At 52.2% G+C, this 24,900-nt stretch overlaps 1 protein-coding gene across 3 annotated transcripts in view; it reads left to right on the top strand.

Moving 5' to 3' along the window:
* SCARB1 (scavenger receptor class B member 1) overlaps positions 1-24,900 on the top strand; it is a 90,488-nt gene that overhangs the window by 7,152 nt on the left and 58,436 nt on the right. Inside the window, exon 1 of one of the 3 annotated variants that reach the window (XM_057527025.1) lies at positions 5,320-5,658. The exons of 1 other annotated variant lie outside the window; for it this stretch is intronic. In XM_057527025.1, the coding sequence (XP_057383008.1) occupies positions 5,533-5,658 (126 nt within the window). In that variant the 5' untranslated portion in view covers positions 5,320-5,532. Of the gene's footprint in view, positions 1-5,319; positions 5,659-24,900 lie in introns of those variants that run through there. One more of the 3 variants, XM_057527022.1, reaches the window with a different exon arrangement.

The raw sequence follows: 24,900 nt of genomic DNA, 5'->3' as shown, positions 1-24,900 counted from the left end.
CTCAAATGTCATCCTCTCACAAAGGCCCTCCCGCAACCACCCCATTTAAATTGCAACCCTGCCCACTGGGGGCACTTACCCTGTTCTCTTATTTTTCCTGCTAAATCATATATCATCCTCTAACACAGCCCAGTCCAACAGAAATGCAATGGGAGCCACATGTGCAATTAAAAAAAAATTTTAGCAGCAGCATTTTATTTATTTTTTGGCTTGTGGTATCTTAGTTCCCCAACCAGGGATCGAACCCGCATCCTTGGCAGTGAAAGTGTGGAGTCCTAACCACTGGACCACCAGGGAATTCCAGTAGCTGCATTTTAAAAAGTAAAAAGAAACAGGAGAAATTAATCTCAATAGTATATTTTTAATTAGCCCAACATATCCCAACGTTGTCATTTCAACGTGTAATCAACATAAAAATATTGAGATATTTTATGATCTTTATTTCACAGTAAGTCCTTGAAACCTGGCATGTGTAGGACACAGCAGCTTTCACGTGAACATCATTTCGAGTGTCTTGTCGCCGTGCGTGGTCAGTGGCTACCGTATAGGGCAGCGCAGCCCTGGCATGTTATAAAATTTACCAATGATTATGTTTACCATTTATTGATCTTGCTTGTCTGCTGGAATAGAAGATCAGCAAGGCTTTGTAGGTTCACTGCTGGGTCCCCAGCACCTAGCAGAGTGCCTGGCATATAGTAGGTCAATATCGGCTGCATGAATAAAAGCAGAGAATGTGAGTTCTGGGTCTGTCTTCACCCAGTGGCGACCTAGGTGGCAGATGTGGCCAAACGCGATTGCTTCCTCTTCCTCGTTGGCTTTTTCTTTTTTCCCTGTGCTTTCTCTCACTCTCCCCAACTACTTCCTCTTTTCCCTCTCTCCGCTTTTTCTTCAGCAAAGAGAGTAATGATTCATGTCTGGGCTCTGGAGCCAAGTGACTTGATTCCATCCCCGCTCTGCCACTAACCAGCTACGACTCTTCTGAATCGAGCCATTCAGCTTCCATGCAGTACCGCTCATGCATTGCTCCAGGTGGTAATAATAATTCTTCTATTATTATTGGGCTGAGGTGGGGCGGACCACGTGTGGCAGCCTGCACGCAGTCATGACCCCATATAAGGACGGCACCTCGATAAGTGTGTAACCAAGATTAGCTCATTTAATCCCATGACTATGCCAGGAGGTGGGCACTGTTGAGATTACCTCTACTGCACAGATAAGGAAGAAGCCAGGGCACAGAGAAGTTAAGCAACTTGCCCAAGGCCACACAGCTATGTAACCTGGCTGCAGGTTCTTAACCATTGGGCTCTTATAGCTGTTGTTTATCAATGCCTATTGATTAAGGACCTACCGTGTTCCAGGCACTGTTCTAGGAGATGGGGATACAGCAATGAACAAATAGACAGATTCCTGCCCTTGTGGAGACTTTTTCATTCCAGAGGAGGAAGAGAACCAATAAAACAAGCAAATACAGGAATAATGTAGAGTTGGATGGTGGTAAGCATAATGGAGAAAAATAAAGCAGGGCAGGGAGATGGGGGGATTGTGGGTGTGGTTGTAGTTTGAGAAGGTTGATAGGAAGGAAGTCTTTGCTGAGAAGATGACATATAAAGAAGGACTTGAAGGAAGGGAAGGTGATCACATGGAGGTTTGAGAGAAGAGTGGTCCAGCAGAGGGACCAGTAAGTGCAAAGGCCCTGAGGCAGGGGCAAGGCAGCAGGTTTGAGGAACAGCCAGGAGGTGGAGCACAGTGGGTTGGGGGAGAGGGGGACGCGAGGTCAGGGAGATGAGGGTGACCCACAGAGCTCACAGAGTGGGCTGTGGTGAGGACTTGGGCTTTTACTCTGAGTGAGGTGGGAACCACAGGAAATATGCTATACTTCATATAGCATACAACCCACTCATGTAAAATGTACAATTCAATGGGTTTTAGTCTAGTCACAGAGCTGTACAACCATCCCCACAATCGATCTTAGAACATTCCGTCACCCCAAAAAGAGCCCTTAGCAGTCACTCCCGATTCTTTCTGACCCCCAGCCTAGGCAAACACTAACCTGTTTTCTGTCTCTATGGATTTGCCTGTTCTGGACATTTCATGGAAATTGAATCATACTGTATGTGGTCTTTTGTAACTGCCTCTTTCACTTAGGGTAACGTTTTCAAAGTCATCCGTGTTGCAGCATGGATCAGTACTTCATTTTTTAATATTAAATAACATTCCATTGTGGGATATTCCATGTTTTATTTATCCATGTTTCAGTGGGGGATATTTGGGTTGCTTCAACCTTTCGGCTACCGTGAAGAGTGCTGTCGTGTATAAATTTTTGTGCGGACACAGTTTTCATTTCTCTCATGTATACCCAGGAGGGGAACTGCGGGGACTTATGGCAACTCTGTGTTTAGTCTTTCGAGGAGCTGTTTCCAGACTGTTCTCCACAGTGGCCGTGCCATTTTACAGCCCCACCAGCAGTGTATGAGGGTCCCAATTTCTCCACCTCCTTGCCAACACTCCCACTAACTGTCTTTCGATCGTGGGAGGGTTTAGAGCTGAAGAGGAACGTCATCTGACTTGGCGTTTACAGGATCTCTCTGACATGCACGTTGATAATATTTTACTATCATTAATCTTTCTTTTCCTTCTGCATCACTGTCTTGCCTCGTCCTGGCAAAGCCTCTCTCTGAAACATGACGAAGTCTTTTCTCTGGCTTCTTAGGTCACCGCCCCCTACTCCCCCAGTGGATGTGACTCCCCACAGCGAGGTCACGGCTGGTCACGTGTCTCAGACATCCTTTCATCTCTGCTTTCTCTCTTGTCAAGTGACAGTGTGGCGTGACATGAGAACACTCTTGCCGTGGCCTTGGGGGCTCTCTTGGGTAAGCATCACGTACATTTGGACCTTGAAGACTTGAAAGTTAGATTGGGTGAGATGGTCAAGGCGAGCCAGTCCTTGCCGAGGGAAGCTGGGTATCAAAGAAGGGGGTGGCGTCAGGGCGAGCACAGACCCCAGATTTTAGTTAATTAGTTAATTCCCAAGAACTACAAAAGTCAGCAAACATAAAACAATCCCCACAGCTGATGGCCGCTGAAGGCCTTAAGGAATTCAATGAAATTATATTAATTAATGAATGAGTTGATTAATTAAAGATGAATTATTTCAAGCCTTTATTGAGTATGTACTAGTTGCCAGGCATTGTTCCAGGTGCTAGGGATACATCCATTCGCAAAAACAGACCGGCTTCTCTCTCTTGGGAGCTGGGGGGAGAAAGAAGTAAACAGATAAACGAATAAGACAATTTTAGATAAAATGGGGTGATTTGATAGTGACTGGTGGGTGGGACTTTCATTTTGGACAGATTACACAGGGAAGGCCTCTCTAAGGAGCAGGCTTTGAAGTGAGACCTGCAGGAGGAGAAGGCGGCAGGTCTGGGGAAGTGTATTCTAGGCAGAGGGAACAGCAAGTGCAAAGACCCTGTGGCTGGAAAAAGCTGGGGCTGTTTAAGGAACAGAAAGAAGGCCCAGAAGCCTGGGGTAGAGAGAACAAGGGGGAGAGGTTGGGAGATGGGAGCAGAAAGGTGAGCAGAGCCAGGTCAGTTAGGACCTCGGGGCAGCAACAAGAACAGCTAGCTTCATGGTGCTGTCACCTTGGGGCACTGTTCTACGCACTGTCACATCTTCCCAACTCATTTAATCCTCGCAATAGCCCTTGGAGAGAGGCCCTTATTATCCCCATTTGACAGGTGAACAAACTGAGGCACAGAACGGGCCAAGCCACTTTCCCCAGGACTCTAGGGTAGGAAATCCTGCAGCATGGACTTCTTGGAACCTATCCTCATCTGACACCACAGCCGCCTGATCTAGCCACCTTTGCCCCAGCCATCTTAATCTAGGTCAGGGGTTGGGTCCCTGCTCCCGTTACCCTGGACAATGTCGGGTCTCCCAAGGGGAACACGATGCCAGGCAAGGCTCTGATAAATACTGACTCAGGCCAGGCTGTGTTGCTTAAGGGTGGGCCTGGGAGAAGGTTGCTTCCTTCCAGGGTTGAAGAAGAGTTTCAGGCCTCATTCTGAGCCCTCAGGGACCGGCCTGCCTTACCCAGGTGCTGGGGACACTGCCCTCCTATCCCTGCGTGGCCCCAACTAGAGACTGAGGGGACTGGTCTACATCAGGGGTCAAGAAGTCCAGGTGGGGTGGAGGGCTGCAGCGGAGCACGCGCCCAGGTTTCATTTTCTTGGAGCACTTATCTGCAATCCATCGTTCATTTGTTCACTTGCCAATCGTCTGTCTCCCTGTTCGTTAGAAAGCAGGGACTTGGGTTTGTTGACCTAACCCTCTGTGCCTGTTTCCTTATCTGTAGAATGGAGTCGCTGTGGGCCAGGCACTTAGCACAAGGACCCCACCTAGAAGGCCCCTCGCTGATTCATTCTAAAATGTTCCTTGTGAGCAAGTCTTCCCAGCCAGGCAGCGGTCAAGTTTTGTCAAGAGACGAAGCTTCTGCCCGTAGCATTCTAGCGCCTGGCGACGGTCAGAACGCAAGAACATATGAACGTGGAACAGGCCAGGTGGTGGCCCGGTGATAAGGGTGAGGGGTGAGGGGAGAACTGGCCGCTATTTTATTTCACACAGGGTGGCAGGGAAGAGCCTTTCTGATAAGGTGTAGGAGCAGTCGTGAAGGAAGGAGCCGGGCAGATATCTGGGGGGGACAGAATTCCAAGTCGTAGGGGTACAAGGTCCTGAGGCGGGAGTCTGCTGGGCTTGTTCTACGGAGAGAGAGGCTGCAATAGCATGTGCGTGCGCACACGTGGGAAGGTGTGTGTAGCGCCGTGGGGGGGAGAGGAGGTCGCAGAGCTGGGGGCAGGAGCTCTGGAGTCCCTGCCAGAGTTGGGCAATTCCTACTAAATACTAACAGTGACGACGGTCAGGACACAGGAAGTGGGAGGGGAGGAGGGGAGAAGAAGAGGGGAGGAGGAGGGTTTGGGAGGCAGGGGGAGGAGGGAGAGGCAGGGGGAGGATGAGGAGACAGAGGAGGAGGGGGGAGAAGATGGGGAGGCGGGATCAGGGAAAGGGGTGAGCGGGGAACAGCTGGGAGTGAGGAAGGGGAGAAGGGTTAGGAGGTGGAGGGGAGGCAAGCCCAACGTTGCACGCAGGCCACGAGACCTCCGCGTCTCCCTCCCGCGGAAACGGAAGCTAGAGCTTGGGGGCCGGCGGCCGTGGCCCCGCCCCAATCGGACCATCTGCTCCGCACCCCGCCCCGGACACGCCCCTTGCTAACTTAGGCCCCGCCCCGCCTCCCCGCCCGCTGGCGCCCGCCCAGATCCTGGTGCCCAGGGCGTCCCGGGGGCGGTCCGCCCGGGCGATGGCACATAAAACCGCTGGCCACCTGCCGGGCCGCTCCTCCGTGCACTGCGGTCCCGGGCCCGCCGTGCCGCTGCGGCCCGCGTCCGCGGAGTCGCCGCCTCAGTCACCTCCGTCCCCGCCTCGGTCCCTCCACAGGCGCGGAGCCCCGCGAGCAGCGCGCGGGCGCCGGGGCGCGCAGACATGGGCAGCCGCTCTAGAGCGCGCCGGGTGGTCGCGGCGCTGGGCTTCGCCGGGCTGCTGTGCGCCGTGCTGGGCGTTATCATGATCGTGATGGTGCCCTCGATCATCAAGCAGCAGGTCCTCAAGGTGGGTGAGCGGCCCGGCCGGGGGTCAGTGCACGCGGTCCCCTCCGGGGCTGGAGGGCGCTGGGCGCCGAGGAGGGCCGGGTGTCCTGGGCCGGGGCCCCTGAGCACCGGAGAGACCAGAGGGCATGAGGAGGGGCCGCTGGCCACCTTCCCAGGAACCTCCCCGACCCAGGACGCAGGCTGAGTTTGGGGGCCAAGGAGGGCATCCAGGGCTTTTGCTGGAGGCGCAGGCCCGGGTTGGGGAAGCCTGAATTAGAGACCACCTGGGAGCCTGACCTCACCTTAAGGGTCTGGGGTCTGAGGCGGGGCTGGAGTGCGGCCACGTTTCTGGTACTGCCTGGAGGAGCCCAGGAGCCGGTTCACATGCTTCTTGCCTCTTCTACGGCAGCCTGTGACAGTGTGTGGTAAAACTAGGGCTGCACTTTGCTTGTTTCCTGTGAGCACAGGAGGACAGGAACCCTCCATGCACGTGCATGTGAGACTCACATGGGTGCCCAGGCCGGTGGGTGCTCAGGAGAGCGGTCTCTGCTGTCCAGAACCTCCCCAATACAAACCCCTTCTCAGAGGCGGAATGAGCTGCTCTGTCGTTCCCGGACGCTGCCTTCCTGATGCAGATTGGCAGTGATAAGCCGCTTTTCTCCCCAGATCCACACAGAGGCAGGCATAAGCCCAAGGCTGCGTAAGCAGGGTCCTTGGGGAGTCCACAGCCTGAGAGCTTTCCTGCGATCCTAACCTTATACACCACTGCCCTTTCAACCAGGGAGACAAATTAAGGCTGTCAGCTGGCCTTCAGACCGTCAGACTCTGCCCTGGTTGTCTGGCGGCATTTTTGAATGAGCCTGGAGTTACTGAAGGACAGGGAGATTGCAGAGTATCACACTTGAGGTAAAAGCATTCAGCTCTTTGAAGGCAAGGCCAGCACCTGCAGGGCCGGGAGGGGAAACTGAGGCTCACCTTGGCCCAAGATCCAGCCAGACGCAGAGCTGGCAGAAAGAGGTGTCTGTCATCACTTGCTAGTTGATTTCTCTTTTCCCCTTAAGCGGCTTCTTTAGGCGAGTTTCTTGAGAATGGGGACTTGTCCCCATTTCGTATCTGTGCCCCACGCCCAGTGCGGGATGCTTGGGAGATGAATGAATGAGTGAATGAATGAAGGCTGCATCTGCTTGGACCCGGCTGCCATTTTTTGGCTTTAAAGATGGAGCAACGTTTGGTTTTTCTCGAGGTCTCTGGGTGAGCAGTTGTCTGAGTCATCTTGGCCACACTGTGTCCTTTGTTTTGTCGTCAAATCTTGTCCCATTAAATCCTGTAATCTGATTGCAAGGAGATCCTGGCCGATGGTGACATTGAGCTCCAAGTTCCTCTTAGTGGTTTTTTTTTTCTTGCCTGTGAAGTGGCGGGAAAAAGTTTCTTGGGGAAACCTGAGAGCGGCAGAACTGCTTCTTTCTCTCCCATGGTGGCCAACGGGTGTATCTGTTTTGCTTTTCAAAGTAGCTGTGAGAGCTTTATCTCAGTGAAAGCTGGCCGTAAACGCCCGCCAAATTTGTGGTTTCTGTACTGTGTGAGCCCTGGAGAGACCATCACTTGGGTGCTGTAAGTGTGGCGAGCCCGTTGTGATCCCGTGCAGAGAGCCTGTTGTTTTGGGGGTGTGGGGATGAGTGGGATTTATAGCTGGTGCAGAATCTTGTCAGCCCTGTCCTTCTTGGACTTAATTCAGGTGTTTTCTTTTCACGGCTCTCAATCAGATGAAGGCTGTCTGTGTGTGTGTGTGTGTGTGTACATGCACACCCGCATGCCCTACCTAATTTCCCACTCCTCCTCAGGGCTTCCAAAGAGGAAAGCGCCACTGTCCTCAGTTGTCCCGGAGCTAAGATTTCTGGGCTTAAACTTGAGTGAGAGCCACCCAGCATCCTCTGTGAATATCCCAAAGGTGATTGGTTTGTGGCTGAGTGGCATGAAGGCACGGAGGCGAGCCCAGCCTGTGACAGTTTCTTCTTGGACAGCTCAGGCTGAGCCCTGGCCAAGAGCCTTCACTTGGAAGAAGAGCATCTGTGTTCAGGGGACTGAGTGGGTGGGATGCTAGGAGAGGGACGGATGGCCCGCTGGTGTTTTCTTTGGCTGCACGTGTCCACGTACAACTTGAATGGGAGGGCTTGTGCTTTGATTTCTACTTTTTTTTTTTTATGCTTTGGGGTTAAAGAAGTCCGTGTATAGAAAATACATGGATTCTTGTTTGTAAAAAAAAAAAAAAAATTCAAGTGGAGGTAAAAAAAGTTCCCCCCATTTTATTCCCCTCCTGGGATAGTACCACCGTCATCCGAGAGTATCTTTTTAGATTTTTATGGAGATACACATCACGAGCATGGATTTAGACACATTAATATATATATATTTACATATATTGAACTAAACTACGTCGAAATAGCCTGCAGTTTGCTTTTCAATTCACAGATATCGCTTGGGAATTTTTCCATGTCAAAACGTATAAATCGGTCACACTTTTCACTGCTGCATAGTATTCCTTTGAATGGCTGTACACTTAATTACTTACCTGTTTCTCCACTGACTGATAATTTTCTCATACATACCTCTCTGTGTACCTGGATGAACACTTCCACCGGGTACATTTCTAGAAGAGAAGCCTCTAGTCCAGATGGTATGTCCAGTTTGCATTTGGACACAGCCTAATGGCCCTTCTGAAGACTGAGGGCATTTATAGTCCCATCCACAGAGTATGAAACTAGTCACTCCCCCACATCTCTGCCATTATTGGGATTACCGATTTCTTATTATAATTTGGGGGGGGGGTTAATCTGATGTGTGTGATTTACATTTCTCAGGTTACTAATGGGGTTGCATAGGGGTGTGGCTCGTTTTGAAACCGATGTCAGTTTCCAGAGCTCAGGGTTTGCAGACCTGGCTGTGCTATTTGCTGGCTGGGGACCTCAGGCCAGTTACTCCACCTCTGAGCCAGGGCATGTGTCTTCAGCTCTGAGGCAGGGGCTGGATTTAGTTTGTTTCCTGGCAAGATGATAAAGTACAAAGGCGGTGACCTGTGTCTGAAACTGCTCTGGATGTACCCGGTTTACACAGCTCGTGGCAGTTTCGGGCAGGAATCCTGGCCGCCAAATCTGGTCTACATTTCACTAGGGGCATAGGAAGTAAAGCAGGAGCCCTTCATCCAGTGGATTTCTAGGTAAAAGTTAGAGAGAAGGAACTAGATATTTACGTTTGGGCACAGAAAAGTAGAAAAAACACATTACTAATTGAAAAAAAGCTTTGAGGCTACTCGTGTTAAAAAAAACAAAAAAACAAAAAATACTCCACAAAACAATACTCTGTCTTTTCACTGGGTTTCTATCAGTGCATGTAAAAGCACAGAAAAAGGTGTGGAAGGGTGTGTACCAGACTGACAAAAGTGGTTACTCTCAGGGGACTGGGGGTGTGGCAGGGAGAATATTTATGCATTATCTGTAAGGCTCATACTTTTTCTTTGTAAATAAGGAGAATGTATTCACGTATTATGTGTTTAGTTAAAAATTAGTAACGAATCCGTAGCTTTCCCCAAAGAATGGCCAAATGAGTCAGATGCAGAATACAGGAGGCACACAGTGGAGGGGCCCTGGAGATGGAGGTCGCTGGGAGAGGCCTTGGGGGAGAATGAGACTCATTTCTTCTCCTTTCCCCCAGTGGGTAGGGTTGGACAAGAGGTGTTCAGACCGAATGCACTCAGGAGTATAATCGAGGGTGATCGTGTGCTAGGCATCTTTGTAAATGTTGATCATCTCGTTTAGTCCTGGGAGAATTCTGGGACACACATCTCACTGTCATCAACTACAGTTAGGGAAACAGAAGTTTAAGAGAGTAATTTGCCCACGTTACCTTGCTGGTGTGTGTGTGTGTGTATGTGTGTGTGTGAAAAAATCCTGAGGCAAACCCCAGGAGGACGGGCGCTCTTATATCCACAGCCTAGAACAGAGCCTGGCATGCGTGGCCCTCTGTGTTTGCATGGATTAGGAAGTGCAGTCCAGGTCCCTGGGCGTGTATTTCCAAATTACTGGGTGTCTCTGGTCCACCAGGGAAGGCCCCGCTGGGCCACAGGGGAAGGGGTTCGTTTGCTGGGCCACCATGTGCAATGATGGGCCTGGTGGCCTTCTCCACGGCCAGGGGTGGGGTGGGAAGCTGAGTCCCCCTCTGCTGTCTTTTATGTTTTCTAGTTGGAATCAGCCTTGGGTGCTATATCCATGAATTTTTCCAGCTGCCCAAGTCTTCTGCCATCTGTGTCCCCATCTCAATAAGTGATATCTCCATTCGTTCCCTCCAAGAGTAGAGGCAAAAACCTTGGGTCATCCTTGACTGCATGCTTTTTGTGATACCCCTGTATCTGGTCCATCAGCAAATCTTATCGGCTTCCCTTCAAAGGCATATCTGCATTCTGACCCCTTCTCAACGTCTCCACCACTCTGCCCTCCTCCATCCACTGCTTGGACTAGTGCAGTAGTCTCATCTCTGGTCTTCATAGACAACCAGATCACGTGCCCCCTCTGCTCTCAACCCATTGAGGTTTCCTGTCTCACTCTGAGTGAATACCAAGGTCATTTCAGTGGCCTGAAGTCCCCCCGCCACGATGCAGCCCTCCTTTCCTCTCTCACTGCACCCCCTCTTGTCTCCTCTGCTCACCTGCCATGCTTATCTCTTTGAAGTCCTTGAACCCAGCAAGCCTGCTCCCACCAAACTCTGGCTTGCTTTCGCCACCGCCCGGAAGGCTCATCCCCAGATATCTGCACAGTTCGCCCCTCATGTCCCTAAAAGCCACCCCCTTATGTTATATGTTTATTTGTGCATTCTCCCTCTGCCTCATGAGCAGGGGCGCGGGCTGGCCTGTTGCTGTCCCTGCAGCGTCCCCAGGACCAGAGCAGCACTTGGGCTCACAGTAGGATGGTGGGATGGGCAGACGCTGAGCACTTTGAGGTCGGGCTGTTTCCTTAGCCTCTCCCCACCACCACCCCCAGCCTCCGACTCTATTTTGCCCCCTCCTCCCTTGGCGAGGGCCACCCAGAGAGCCTTCAGGAACACTGTGCCCTGCCCCCATGCTTCGTGCCCTCTAGCAAATGTCCTTTGCCCATCAGTTCAGAGGCAGGGGTTGGGGAGAGATAACAGTCAGTGGACATGATTATGCAGTAGACACTGTCCTATGTGTTTTACGTGTATTCAGTCGCTTCATTTAGTGTCTAAATAGCTCCCTCTGCCTCTCTTTTATTGAGGGAAATGGAAGCACAGAGCCGGAAGGACACTTGCCCCAGGTCACACAGCTGAAGTGGCGGAAACAAGATTCCAGCGAGCCCGCCACCTGTGGACCCCGTCCTCCCCACCCTCCGTACAGTATTTCCGAGCAGCTCGACTTGACATTTGGGGCAGGGCAGGCCCTTCCCCTGTTCTCTGCTGGGGTCCACCTTTCCTTGTCTTTTTCCTGCACAGACAGTGGGGCAGTGGGGTCCTTCCCAGGCCTTTCTCCTGATAATCACCTCCCCCAAACTGCGAGTACAGGGTACGTCCTGACATCTTCCCTCTAGGGCTGTCTGCTAGGCCCGGGCAGCTCTAGAATCGCAGATGCCAAGGGACGCTGGGGAGGGCAGCCTCTCCCTGGCCCATGGTCCCAGCGACCCTCAGGGTGACCCCGCCTGTCCTGCAGGGTCTGCTCGGCCAGCTCTGCGCCCTGCCGTCCGTCTGGGCCTCCACAGAGCCCCAGGGTTGCGTCTCAGAGGGCGTCACGGCGTCGCGGGCTGACCGCCTCTGACCACATCAGGCTCCCTCTGGCCGCGCACTTGACCCATGGCCGCGGATGGGGGGGCGGTACTCCCTTCTCGGGGGGCAGTGGGGTCGCAGGTGTGCTCCGATTCTGCTGTGTTTTTCTTCCTCTTTCTTGCCGGGAGCTTCCTATCCCTCCAGAGCCACAGCTGAAAATACGGGCTATTTTTAGTCTCCCCGAGTGTTGGTTATTTTTGTTTCCCTCTTTGCTGCTGACGGATTTGCTCCTCTGGTTTCATGTGTGTGCGCGTGCACATGTGTCGATGTGTGCACACGTGTGCCGGCTGCACACGCTGACTGGTGACACAGGAACATGTGTCGGCATGCGCCCATGCACGCCTGTGTGTGGCCATTTGCCGAAGCACACACACACAGACAAGTGTTGCGTGTCAGCATGTGTCGGCTTGGAGCACAGTGCCCCCGTGATGGCATACATGTGTATGTGCATGAACACACGTGTACACACATGACATGTGCCTGCGTGTGGTAGCCTGACACACACGGGTTCACACGTGCTGTTATGTATGTGTCTATGTGTGGGCTCACACACGTGTGTTGACACCTGTTGAGTGTAGAGTTACACATGGGGACGTGTGGACACACGTGTTAACACGTGTCCATGTGTGTTGGGGTGTGTGCACACACATGTGGCCATGTGTCCCAGGCCCGGCACGGGGCTGTGTTCAGTGCGCCTGGCTCTTCCCATTTCAGGACACGTTCCCCATCCTTTCCTAGAGTGACTCATCCTGGCTGGGCCTCCGCTCCGTGACTCATGGGATTAGCTAAAATTTGGTGACAGCTACCTGGAATCATCCCGTTCTGGCTTCAGCTTCTAGCAAACGGGACAGAAGTGAGTCGGTGTCGAGGACTTGTTTGTTGAAGAGCTTCCCTTGGGCAGTTTGGTCCCGCCAGAGCCCCGGCACAGGCACGTCTGCTCCATCAATGACCGTGGGTCCTCCCGGTGGTCGTGGTGCCCGGAAGGGTGATCCTATGCCCTTGGTCAGCAGCAGAGAGGCCCCTGGGGTCATAAGCCGCCCCCAAGGCTGGTTTCAGCCACAAGGCTCTTTTCTGGCTCATAATCTTAGAACTAGAGAATTCGGTTACGGGGAGTCCACCCTGAGCACCCCCCTCCCTCCCACACCCCCCCCCCCCCTTCTGTGCCGCAGAGATCTAGCAGCTTCGTCCCCATAAACACATTTATGGTGCAAAGAATTCAACTGTAGCAGTCGGCCAGAAATACAAAAGCAAGACAAAAGGTGAAGTCCTTTTATGTGCCTCCTCTCCCTCCCCCTTGGTCAAATGCGACCTTGGCCTCCAAAGGCCCTGGGAGTGGCCACCAGAGCTGAAATGCAAAGAGAAACAAAAACAACACAAAAAAGTTCATTCTCGGCTTTGGAGATTTCCAGGGCCCAGGAGCTGGTGAGTTATAGGTGGTTCTGATTTGAAGCTCAGGATCATTTTGCTCAGAACCTCCCCAAACCCAGACGTCCGGGCCCCTGATGGCCCAGGGCACAGCTGGCTTCATTGTCTTGCTTCCTTCCCCCACCTCCGCCCCACTGTTTCCTCCTGTTCCCCGATTGCTTCGTGCTGGGGGGGGGGAAGGGAGGAAGGAACAGGAGTGGCCTGACCTGTGCTTGCTTCCTGGCATTCTGGGTGAAGTTCCTTCCACCTTTTCTGGAAGCTTCTAGAAGGACTTTTTTTTTTTTTTTTTTATACAGCAGGTTCTTATCAGTTATCCATTTTATACATATCAGTGTATACATATCAATCCCAATCTCCCAGTTCATCCCACCCCCCCAGCACCCCTGCCACGTTCCCCCCCTTGGTGTCCATAAGTTTGTGCTCTACATGTGTCTCTATTTCTGCCCTGCAAACCGGTTCATCTGTACCATTTTTCTAGAAGGACTCTTGAGACGCTTTAACGTGTGCTCTCTTGGGCCGCTCCTGGACTCAGATGCTGGTGTCTCCTTATCTCCCTGACCGCCGGCCATTGGCACGTCCCAGGGCTCAGGCCTTTCCTGGCCGTGCTCACCCGGTCTCACGTGTCAAATGCCATCTCTGTCCTGGCGCCTCCCAAATTGATATCCCAGGCCCGGACCTTTCCCCTTGAACTCCAGCCTCAAGCATCCAATGGCCAACTCCATATCTCAACCTGGGTGGTCAAAGGCAGCTCACGCTTACCCTAGCCAGCGCCTGACTTCCCATCACTCCCTGTGAAACCCACATTCCCATCTCAGGCCGTTGCTTGTCCATTCTCCAGCTACCCAGGCCGAAAGCCTTGGAGTGAGCCTTGACTCTCTCTCACTTCCCACACTGAACCATCAGGATATTTTATGGCTTCATCTTCAAAATATAACCGGAATCCAACTTCTCTCCACACCCACGGCCACTACCCTGGTCCAAGGTGCCATCGGCTCTCACCTGGATTCCTGCAGGATCCCTGCGCCCACCTTTGCTCCCTGGTCAGGTTTTTCAGCACAGCAGCCGAAGGAATCCTATGAAAATTGCACCGTCCTCCTCTGCTTAAAGCCCTGCAGTGAACCTGCCCCATCCCCTCCGAGTCAAGGTGAGCCCTTATGTTGTCCCTTGAGGCCTGTTCCATCTGATCCTGACCCCTTTCTGTCCTCCCCTTCACCTTGACCTTGCACATGGCCCTTCTGGCAGTTCCTCAGACTTACTGGCACATATGCCTTACTAAGTTCTTCCCTCTGCCCACAGCTCTTTCCCTGATGTGACACGTGCGTGATTCACTCTCCCACCTCCTTTAGGCTTTGTTCAGATCTCACTTGCCCACGGATCTCTCTTTTTTAATATTGCAAGTTCCCTTCCCATTCCCTGGTGCTCCAAACCCTCCTTACCCTGCTGTTTTTTTCTGTAGTCCCGTCACCTGCTGAGATACCACCGAATTTACCTATGCATCCTGTTTATCATTTATTGTCTGTTTCTCCCTGTGAGAATGTCAGGCCCATGAGGGCAGGGACCTTAGTTTTTGTTCATCGCTGTGTCCCAAGCACTTGGAACGACACCTAGCACATAATGGTAGGTTCTCAAATAGTTACTGAACGGATGTTTAGAAGACGAGGGTGGTTTCACAGGGAGGTTCGTGATGAGTGTCAGGTTGTCGTCCTGTGCGGGCACCTGGGGACCGCGCCCCTCCCCCTGCACGGCCCCCCCTCCACATCCAGCCGTTCCGCCTCTCACCTGCTGCAGGAGCTTCCTCTCCCGCCTGTCTGCTCCTATTCCTGCCACCCTCTCGGCAATTTCCCCTGCCGCAGCTAGAATGCTCTTTAAAATAATGCACATTGGATCATTTCACAGCCCTGATGAAAACCTTCTTGCGTCCGGTCTGAAACCCGTCTGCCCGCCGTGGCCTGTAAGCCACTTACCTCCACTCCCTGCACTTCCGCCCTGCTACAGCCTCACAGGCCTTTCTTTTCCTCCAATACACTGTGTTCTTTTCTGCCTCAGGACCTTTGCACAGACTGTTCCTTTCTCCTGGCTTTTATGTTTGGTTCCTCTTATGTTTCAGCTCAAATGTGACCTCTTGAAGAAGAGACCCCCCCTCCCCCCATGAACCCCACCCCATCTATGTTATAAGCATTCCGTGTCACTGTCTTCCAAGCCGTCACCATGCTCTGGAATTATATTGTTCACTTGCTTGAGGTTCCATGAGGCAGGGGCCTTGCCTCTCTTGTTCATGACTGTATTGCATGGTTGGGGACCCTGGTCCAGGGCAGAGACCTGGCTGGGGTGGGACGTTGAGTCGAGGCAGTGAGAGGATTCCAATCGGGATCCTCAAAAGCATGGATTTTTTTTTTTTAAAAATTATTTATTTATTTATTTATTTATGGCTGTGTTGGGTCTTCGTTTCTGCGCGAGGGCTTTCTCCAGTTGCGGCAAGCGGGGGCCACTCCTCATCGCGGTGCGTGGGCCTCTCAGTAACGCGGCCTCTCTTGTTGTGGAGCACAGACTCCAGACGCGCAGGCTCAGCAATTGTGGCTCACGGACCTAGTTGCTCCGCGGCATGTGGGATCCTCCCAGACCAGGGCTCGAACCCGTGTCCCCTGCATTGGCAGGCAGATTCTCAACCACTGAGCCACCAAGGAAGCCCCAAGCATGGATTCTTGAAGCCAGACTCCTTGGCTTCCAATACTGGCTCTTCCCCTCCTATCTGTGCGCCCGGCGCCAGGGAGCACCCGGGAGCCAGCTCTCCGTGACGTGTTCGTGGATTCAGGGCCTGCGTCTTAACCAGCCCCGCCTGGATTCCAGAGACTGCTCTCTGACTCCAGTGACTGGGTGTTTCTACTGGCTGAGTGTTGATTGACCCCTCCTCTGTCCCAACGTGAAGGCGGAGTCGCCAGAAGGAAGGGACACAGGTTTACAAAGATGTCATTGGGGCCATCTGGGGGTGGTGGGTAAAGAAAGAGCATCTGTCCTGTCCAAGGGGCCAAGGGAGGCGTGGAGGCTGGTCTGGGGCTGCCTCGCTCTGCCTCTCGGAAGGAGAAGGGATCCCCATGCTGGCATCTTGGCCTCAGCTGGGTGGCTTGGACTGGGGGTGCGGCGGTGTTTCCCTCCTGCTGCATTTAAGCCCAAGTTCAGCCTTAAAGTGGAACCACTTTCGTTTCCTGTCCTTATGAGTGGAAACCTCGTGAGGCTGGAGTTGGGAGACCCAGGTCCAGCTTGCTGGTGATACGTACTTGCTCTGTACGTACAGGATCGCACATCAGCTCAACCAGGCAAAATCTTTTACCTGCACTCAATAAACCACAAGTCGACCGGGTTAGTGTTGGCCTGGAGAGTGCAGAGAGGGTGGGGAGGGAGCTTCTTGTGGCCCTGCTCTTCCTCCTGTGGGGTCCCATAGTGGGTCCAGCTTGAATGCGATCCAAGAGTTAAAAATTCATTTTTTGTATGTGTGCTTTCGTTATCACTGGCCAGCAGCTTTATCTGGGGCTCAGATGGCCGTCTGTACCACATGGGGGAGAAACTGGCTCCTTTGAATTTCCCCGGAGGTCTCCAAAGGGAACCTTATGGAGGGACCTTCAAAGATAATTAGAGAATTTTCCCAGTGGCTGGGAAAAGTTGTGGTGTGAATGCTCATGGGCTCTGATTGGCTGGGCTTGTCTCTCATGCTTATCCCTGAGCCAATCACTGTAGCTTGAGAAATGGACTGCTCCGATTGGTCAGGCTTGGATTACGTGCCCATTCTTGGAGCTGGAGAAGGAGGACTTTTTTTCCCCAAAGCACAGGGACTGAGGTGGGGTGGGGTGGTGCCCTAAAGGAAAAGGTGGGGGGGGGGTCACTGTTAGCAGAAGGAGGAAAGGGTGACAGGCAGCAAAAATGATTGATGTACCCTTTTCCCCAGAGTAGCTTCCTCACTTCATCTCATTGTGTCTTGTTATTATAGTATTAGAGATTCTTTTCTTTGACTTGACCCAAGACCTCTGGAGGGGATGGCAGCTTCTCAGCTAATTGTGTGTATCAGGGAAGGTTTCATAAACTCAGACTGTTAGATCTGGAGCTTGGGTTTTACTCAGTTCCATCTTTTATTTTTTCTCTGGGAAAACCAGAACCCAAAAGGAGCAAAGATTTAAGTAAGGCCACAGAGCAAATTAGCAGTGAGTACTGGCAGGGAAGACTGTCTCAGGTGGGTGGGGGAAGTAGGTGGAAGTCAGATGGGCCCCTGGAACAGGGCTTGGAAGAAGCCAAGTAGTTGTAAAAGCAAGTCATTAGCTAGCATTCTTCAGGCAGAAAGTCCCCAGGGTCCCCTGTCTGCATTCCGGTCCGCACCCACCTCCTGGCAGGATTGGGAAGAGGTGTTTGTTGTAAACTGGGAGAGGTGTCAGGGCTGGGGTGTGCCCAAGTGCAGGCTTTGTCTGCCCCGGGCGGAGGCGCCAGTGCTGTGCCCTGGAGGGGATGGCACAGAGGAGGGATGAGTAAAGACTCTGACCTTTGTCGGAATCCGCCCAGGTACAGGTGCAGAGGAGTTGATCTGGAATCGCTGTCGCCAGCAGGTGTGTTCTGCAATGGGAACCAGCACATCTGTCATCAACAGTCCCCCGGATGAACGGCTGCCAGCTTGTTGGCACTTGCCCCAAACTCTGGGGCAAACCCTTCTTCACCTAGGGCAGCTAGGAGCTGGGTGTGAGAGGGACCTGCCTGGACAGCCAGGCCCCCAGGGCCTCTGGGAGCATCCCTCTGTGTGCTGAGAGAGCCCTGTGTGCCCACATGATAACCTTCCACCTGAGTGAGAGGCATGAGGCAGACTGGAACATGGGGAGCTGGAAGGCAGTGTTGGCATGTCACCGTCGCAAGGTCAGGCATGGGTTCTCAAACCCGCATGACTCTCTCTAGCCCTTGGCCAGGGTTTTGGCATCCAGGAGTTTAGGTGGACCCAAGAGCATAGACTTTGGAGCCAGCCAGCCTGGGTTCAAATCCTGGTTCTGCCCCTTCCCAGCTGTGTGTCTTTGGACAAGTAACTTAACCTCTCTGTGCCTTATTTCCCCCTCTGTAAAATGGCATTAATGGAAGTATCTCCTGTACAGGGCTCTTATGAAGATGGAGGAGTTGGCACATGTAAAGCACTTAGAATAACAGCTTGGCAAGTGTCACATAAGTGTTTGCTGTTTCATCATCTTAACCTTATACACACACCTATAGTAGGATTAGTCTGTCATTTTTCCGAAACGGGACCATACTATGCCCACTTTCCCGCATCTTGCTTTTCTCACTGCGTCTCTTCTCTAAACTTTCCCCGGTTGCTTGGGTAGCTCTGACTGGGTATCTAGATGACTGAACATCCCACGGTGTGGATGTACGAGCCATTCCCAGGAGGGAGGTTTCAAACTTGTGAAATAATCCATAAAGCAGCCGAAAGTGTTCTTTTCCCACCTCGATGTTTCAGTTTGAAAAATTTTATTTTGGAAAAATCGCAAGAACAGTGCAACAAATTCCTGTAAGCCGTTTCCTGAGCTCCACCAATGTTTACAATTTGCTGCATTTTCGTTCTCAGTCTCTGTCTGTCTGTCTGTCTGTCTCTCTCGTTGCCAGACCATGTGAGAGTTGCTTGCAGACGTCAGGACACCTCGCCCCAGAATACTGCAGCGTGCGTGTCTTAAGGACAAGACTATTTTTTTCTGTAACCACAGACCACAGTCACCCTCAGGAAAGCTCGTAATAATTTACTTCTTTGATGCTCAGGTTACATTCAGAGTCTCTTATTGACCCAAGAGCACCCTTTAGAGCAGTTTTTTGGTTTTTATTGTTTAAATCACGTCCTGTGTCCAGCTGCCTTGTTTCTTTCTCCTCCTTTAATCCAGACCAGTCCTCCAGCCATATTCTTTTTACTGGGTCCTTCACAACACTGGCGTTTATTAAGGGACCAGACCAGTTTTTCTGGTGGAATGCCTTTCAATTTGGATTTGTCTAATTGTTTCCTCGTGAGTGCACGTTTTCTTCCGACAGAGTCCTACACAAAAGCCTCCTTGTGTGAGTCAGATGGGGGTAGAGCTCTCCTGGCTGAGTTGGGATGGGCGCCTGGACCCCACCCCCATCCCAGCTGGGTGACCCCATCCTGCAGCAGGCCTGCGCCCCCAGGCGAGTTTGAACCTCCCCTCAGACTGGAAGAAGCCAGTGATTCCATCAGGCCTTGCCTCGCTCAGCCGTCCTTCCATCTGCTTCCTCATTTTCTCAGCTCTGATTCCTTGCCCTCATGCCCAGGCGTGTGGATCCTTCCAGCGGCCCTCGGCCAGCCTGTCTCCTCCCCTCCAGCCCTCCTGGTCTCCCAGTGCCATGGACCTGAGGGCCATGGGCTGGGTCAGATGCCGCCGCATCCTCTGGGCTGGGAAGGCGTTGCAGCCCTGGGGTGTCAGGGCCTGTCTGGTGGAGATGGGATGGCAGGTGTGGGGGCTTCTTACCTCTGCTGCCTGTCCCTCTGAGGCTTGCAGAAATTCTTGTGCCAGGTCCCCCTGGCCCCATCTGGCCTCTTGGCTGGCACAGGAAGGTCACTGTGGCTTTACTCGGCCAGGAGCCCGCTGTAGCTGGAATCCCTTGGCAGCTTTGAAAGACTCTCTAGGCCTCAGGACTTCCTTTGACTGCCTGTTCCCAGGGTCCCCAGATTCCACCTGCTGCAGCCTCCTGCTTTGGACTTTCAACTTTGATTTCTTTTTATTGTGAAATCTTATGCACTTCAAGGAAAGTGCCTAAGACACACGCAATTAAATAAATAACTAAAACGAACGCCAGTGTGATCATCCCCAGATGAAAAAGCAGAACCTCCTCTGCCCTCCAGAAGCCCCTGAAGAGGAGACTTGTTCCCAGCTTGCTTGGCTTTTTATTGTGTTACCCCATCTACATCCCTAAACACTGGGCTTAGTTTTGTCTGGTTTTGAACTTCACTTGAACGGAATCATATTTCTATGGTCTGAATGCCTCAAAATTCATGCGTTGAAATCCTAATGCCCAAAGTGATGGTGTTAGGAGGTGGGGCCTTTGGGAGGTGATTAGGTCATGAGGGTGGAGCCCTCGTGAATAGGATTAGTGCCCTTGTAAAAGAGTCCCCGGAGAGCTCCCTCACCCCTTCCACCATGTGACGACATAGCGAGAAGTCTGCAAGCCAGAAGAGGGCCCTCATTTGACCATGCCAGCACCCTGATCTCAGACTTCCAGCCTCCTGACCGAACGAAACAAATGTCTGTTGTTTATAAGCCACCCAGTCTGTGATGTTTTGTTACAGCAGCCCAGCCCTGACGTAATAAGGCACATACTCTGTATTTTTTTGTTTTGTCTTGTTGTTCTTGCTTCCCATTATGTTTGTGAGACCCATCCGTGTTGTTGCAATAAACCGCACCCCATCTTTTTTTAATTAATTAGTTAATTAATTAATTTATTTGGCTGCATTGGGTCTTCGTTGCGGCGCACAGGCTTCTCTAGTTGTGGCGTGTGGGCTCTGTAGTTGTGGTGCGCGAGCTTAGCTGCCCTGCGGCATGCAGGACCTTAGTTCCCGGACCAGAGTTCAAACCCATGCCCCCTGTGGTGGAAGCGTGAAGTCTTAACCACTGGACTGCCAGGGAAGTCCACAAGTTTTTTAGTTAATAACTTATAGAGATGAAATTCAAAGAACATAAAATTAATCATTTTAAAGTGATCCATTCAGTGGCAATTAGCACATTCACAGTGTGAACCATCACCTCTTTCTGCTTCTAAAATGTTTCTGTCACCCCAAAGTGAAACCCCACTCCCCATCTTTTCTTCCATCCAGCTCCCCTATTCCCTGTCAGCCATTAGTCTGCTTTCTGTATCTGTGGATGTATCTGTTCCGGACATTTCCTATAAATGGAATCCTACCCTGTGTGGTCCTTTGTGCCTGGCTTCTTTCACTCAGCATCCCGTTTTCAAGGTTCTTCAGATTGTAGCTTGTGTCAGTGCTTTACTCCTTCTTATGGCTGAATCATATTTCACTGTGTGGATGGACCACATTCTGTTTACTCATCCATCAGTTGAGGGACACTTGGTTATTTCCACCTTTTGGTCATTGTGAATAGTGCCGCTGTGGATGTGTGCGTACACGTGCCTGTTTATCTCTTTTCCCTTGTCTCCTTCTATTTCCTCTTCTTCCCCTTATCCCTCTCATGTCTCACCCCTCCTTGCCCTGGCACCCATCCCCTGGGTGGTATGTCTTTAAATAGGACACGTGTGTCCTTGTGCCACAGGTGGTGCCAGGAGTCTGCTCACAGAACAGTGGGCTGGAGCTCAATTCTGGAGCCAGGTGGGCATGGGGGCCAATCCTGGCTTTGCCACTTGCCTGCGGGTGACCTGGGGTAGGTTCCTCAGGTCTCGGGTTTAGATAGGCGCCTGTAAAATGGGACAAACCACACCTTCCCGTAGGGTTGAGGTGAGGATTGAGCAGGCTAATAGGTGGTAAGTGCTTTGAGCTGGGCATGGCCGAGCAGGCCCCACGCGCAGCACCTGGGCTGCCAGAGCCTGGGGAGAGGGTGACCTCTGCCCTCAGTACCTGACTCCTGCTCTGAGCCCTACTTTTCTCCCATCACGCTCTTGGAAATCTTTCTATGGTGCTGTATTCTTATCTGGCCCATGGCTTCTTGCTACTGCCTGGGTTTCCGAGTTTACATTCCTCATGTTTTGTTTATTCCTTTCGTGACTAGTACCTGGTTCCGTCCACTCCTGCCCCCCCAGACAGCAAACATCCTGGAACCTTCCATCTTAAAGTTCCCAAGAATTTCCTCGGGATGTGCGGGGAGTGGAGCTGCCAGGTCGAAGGGCACGGGAGGGGGGAGGCAGGGAGCCAGTGTCATCAAATGTGCCTTCCATAAGGGCCGTTGCCGTTCCCTCCCACATCTGCTCCAGCGCCCGATACCGTCTGGCATTCTAGAATGTGTGTGGTTGTGATGGGTGTTGTTTTGATTTGTACTTCTGAGTTGTGTGTTTGAGGCCTCTTCCTTTTCTAAGTCAGTGGTGGGATGGGGTCTGAGGCTCAGAGAGTTTGAGGGGCTTGAGCGGGGGCACACAGCAAACAAGGGATAGATCCCGGGACTTAGACTTGGTTTAATCAGAAATCTTTGGTCCCCGGTGACCGAGGTCAGCTGCAGGGAGAGGAGAGAGGATGTGAGGGGCCTCTCTTCAGCTGAAAAGGCTCAGAGGGAGAGGTCAGCCTTGTGCAGGACGGGGAGGGAATGTGGCCGACCCCGCATACCCCCTTGCTGTCTGCAGCCAGCTTAGGGGTCCCCTTCTGCTGAGGGCGGGCCTGTGGCCTCCTTGCTGTGTAACTGTAATGTGTGTATTACTTTCCGAGGCCTTTGTCCTCACATGGCCGTCCCCTCTGTGTCCTTGCCTCTTCTTATAAGGACACCTGTCATTGGATTTAGGGCCCCCCCTAAATCAAGGATGACGTCATCTCGAGATCCGTAACTTGTTCACATCTCCAAAGACACCATTGCCAAGTAAGGTCAGCTTCTGAGGTTCCAGCTGGACATGAATTCTGGGGGACGCCATTCGACCCACGACCAAGTGTTTGCCTGACCTGCAGACCCGCAGAACTCTGGGTTCAAATCCAGGTCCTAGTTCTTGGGTTCTCTGGGAACTTGATTTTCTTCTAAAAGCCGATGTCCTCTTTTGCAGTTGGGGCTGATTTTCTCAGCTCCCACGGATTAAAATTCAGGTAGAGCAGCCTCGGATGGTCGCGTCACTTATGACAGCTGGATGGGATGTGCTTGGCAGGGCCAGCTCTTGCCCAGACAGCCCCCACTGGCATCAAAAATAAGGAAAGTACAATAGGGGTACAATGAAAAAAGACTGAAAGCGTGCAGAGAGTTACAACCTCAAAAAAAAAAAAAAAAAAAAAAGGCACAATGTGAAAAGTCACCACTGCCTTTCCCCACAGTGGGTCTTGGCTCCAAAGGCAACTTGGGTTAATAGTTCCTTCCTGAAAAACATTGTTTGTGTCCACAGGGACCGGGATATCCTCCTGTCCCAGGCCCACCCTTGAGGACCCTGCATGCCTTTCTCCACCTTGGGTTTGGCACTGAGGGGTGGATCTTGGAGACCTTTGTACTGGCCCAGAACTCACCCTCCTGTGGCCTGTGGGCCTGCCTCTATGCCCTGCGGGCTTCGTACATGGAGCGCTGCAAAGGACGGGGCTGTTTCCCTGTTACTGCCGGACCAGTGATGACGGGCCTGCGTGGGAAGGAGTCCTCTTCCTTGGGACCTGGCAAAGGAAGGTGCAGGTCGGGATCCATTCTAGAAAAAAATCTTCCTGCTGGAGACGCCTATGTGCCTTCTGGAGCTTTCTCAGGGAGCATATGTTTCCTGGGGCTGCCGTAACACGTGATCACAGATGGGTGGTTTTGAATAGAGATGTATTCTCTCCCAGTTCTGGAGGCCAGAAGTCTGAAATCGAGGTGTCGGCCGTGCTCCCACTGAAGGCTCTAGGGGAGGATCCTGCCTTGTCTCTTCTGCTCCCGATGGCTCCAGGCATTCCTTGGCTTGTGGCCGCATCCCTCCAATTTCTGCCTCTGTGTTTTCTCTTCTAAGGATACTCATCGTTGGATTTAGGGTCCACCCGCATAATCCAGGATGATCTCACTTTGAAATCCTTAATTAAATCTGCAAAGACCCTTTTTCTAAATAAGGTCACATTCACAGGTTTTGGGGCAGAACTTAGTATGTGCCAGGCACCAAGCTGCGTGTGGTACAGGTTCATTGTCTTCATAACCCTCTCCGAGCTGTGGTTATGCTTATTTTCTGGCTAGAGTCATGGCGGCTCAGAGAGGTTGAGGCACCTGCCCGAGGTCACACAGCTGGTGGTAGAAGCGGAACCTGGAACCCTCACTTTTGTCCCAAGGTTACAGCCCAGCCTCTCCCAGACCCAGACCTGGCTGGAGAGGTGTTTTGTGTGGTCCACACTGGTATTAAAAAAAATTATATCGGTCGCCAGCATTTAAAGACAGGCAGATTTAGATCCAAATCTACATTTTGAGGCACTCCTGACAGTTTGGGAACTCTATGCGGCAGCTGTCGGCCGGGGGCTGCCCCCGTTGGATGAGGTCTGTTCCTTGGTAGACCTCATTCTCACCAGGTTGATGCTTCCCAGCTCCTTGGCCGTGGGCAAGTGACTTGGCCCCTTCAGACCTTGATTTCCTCATCTGTAAAATGGGGATAATCATAGCCCTGGCCTCATGGCTGTTGCTGCGAGGGATAAGTGGGTTGATAAATGGGAAGTGAGTGAGTGCTACTGCATCAGGCTGGCCTTGTGGCTGTTAATTACCAACCTTCTTTTGGAATAAATTCAGACTTAGTTCATGGAGGCCGTCCAGGGTCCTGGGTGATGGACGTGTTCATCACAGAGGAAAACCAGAGAGTCGGGAGCCCCTCGGGGTTCTGATGCAGCTTCTGGCCTTAGGCTCAGTGTAAGCCTCCTGCCTTAGTTTCCTCATCTCTAGCAACACCTGTTCTTTCTACCTGCTCAAATGAGGGAATAATGAAAAGAATTAAAAAATATAATTTTTGACTGTAATTATTATTTTAATATATGTGGCAGTATATATAGAGTTGAGGATTCAGAAAACTGGCCATACTTGGGCAGTGACCTAATCTTCCCGAGCCTCAGTTTCCCCAACTGTAAGGTGGGATGATGTTAGCATACACCGCCTGGAGCCGTTGTGAGGACTCAGGGAGCAAAGTGCGTCGAGTGTTGCCCACTCCTGGTGAGAGCAGTGGGGATGGTGGTGGGGATAGTGGGGCGGTGGTAATGAAGGGTGTGTCAGGCGCCTGGAGCGTCATGGCCTGGGGAGGTGGGAGTGGAGGTGGCTGCGGCCACAGGCCTGTGTGGGAGCCTGTCCTTGGGGGGCAGCCTGGCCCTCCCTGTCCTCTCCTGCGGGAGAATGACGTCACCTCCGTGCTCCCTTGGGCTCCGGCAGCTTGTGGG

Source organism: Balaenoptera acutorostrata, chromosome 13, assembly GCF_949987535.1.
Source record: "Balaenoptera acutorostrata chromosome 13, mBalAcu1.1, whole genome shotgun sequence".
Classification (NCBI taxonomy): Eukaryota; Metazoa; Chordata; class Mammalia; order Artiodactyla; family Balaenopteridae; genus Balaenoptera; species Balaenoptera acutorostrata.
This window is presented reverse-complemented; position numbering and strand designations above follow the sequence as displayed.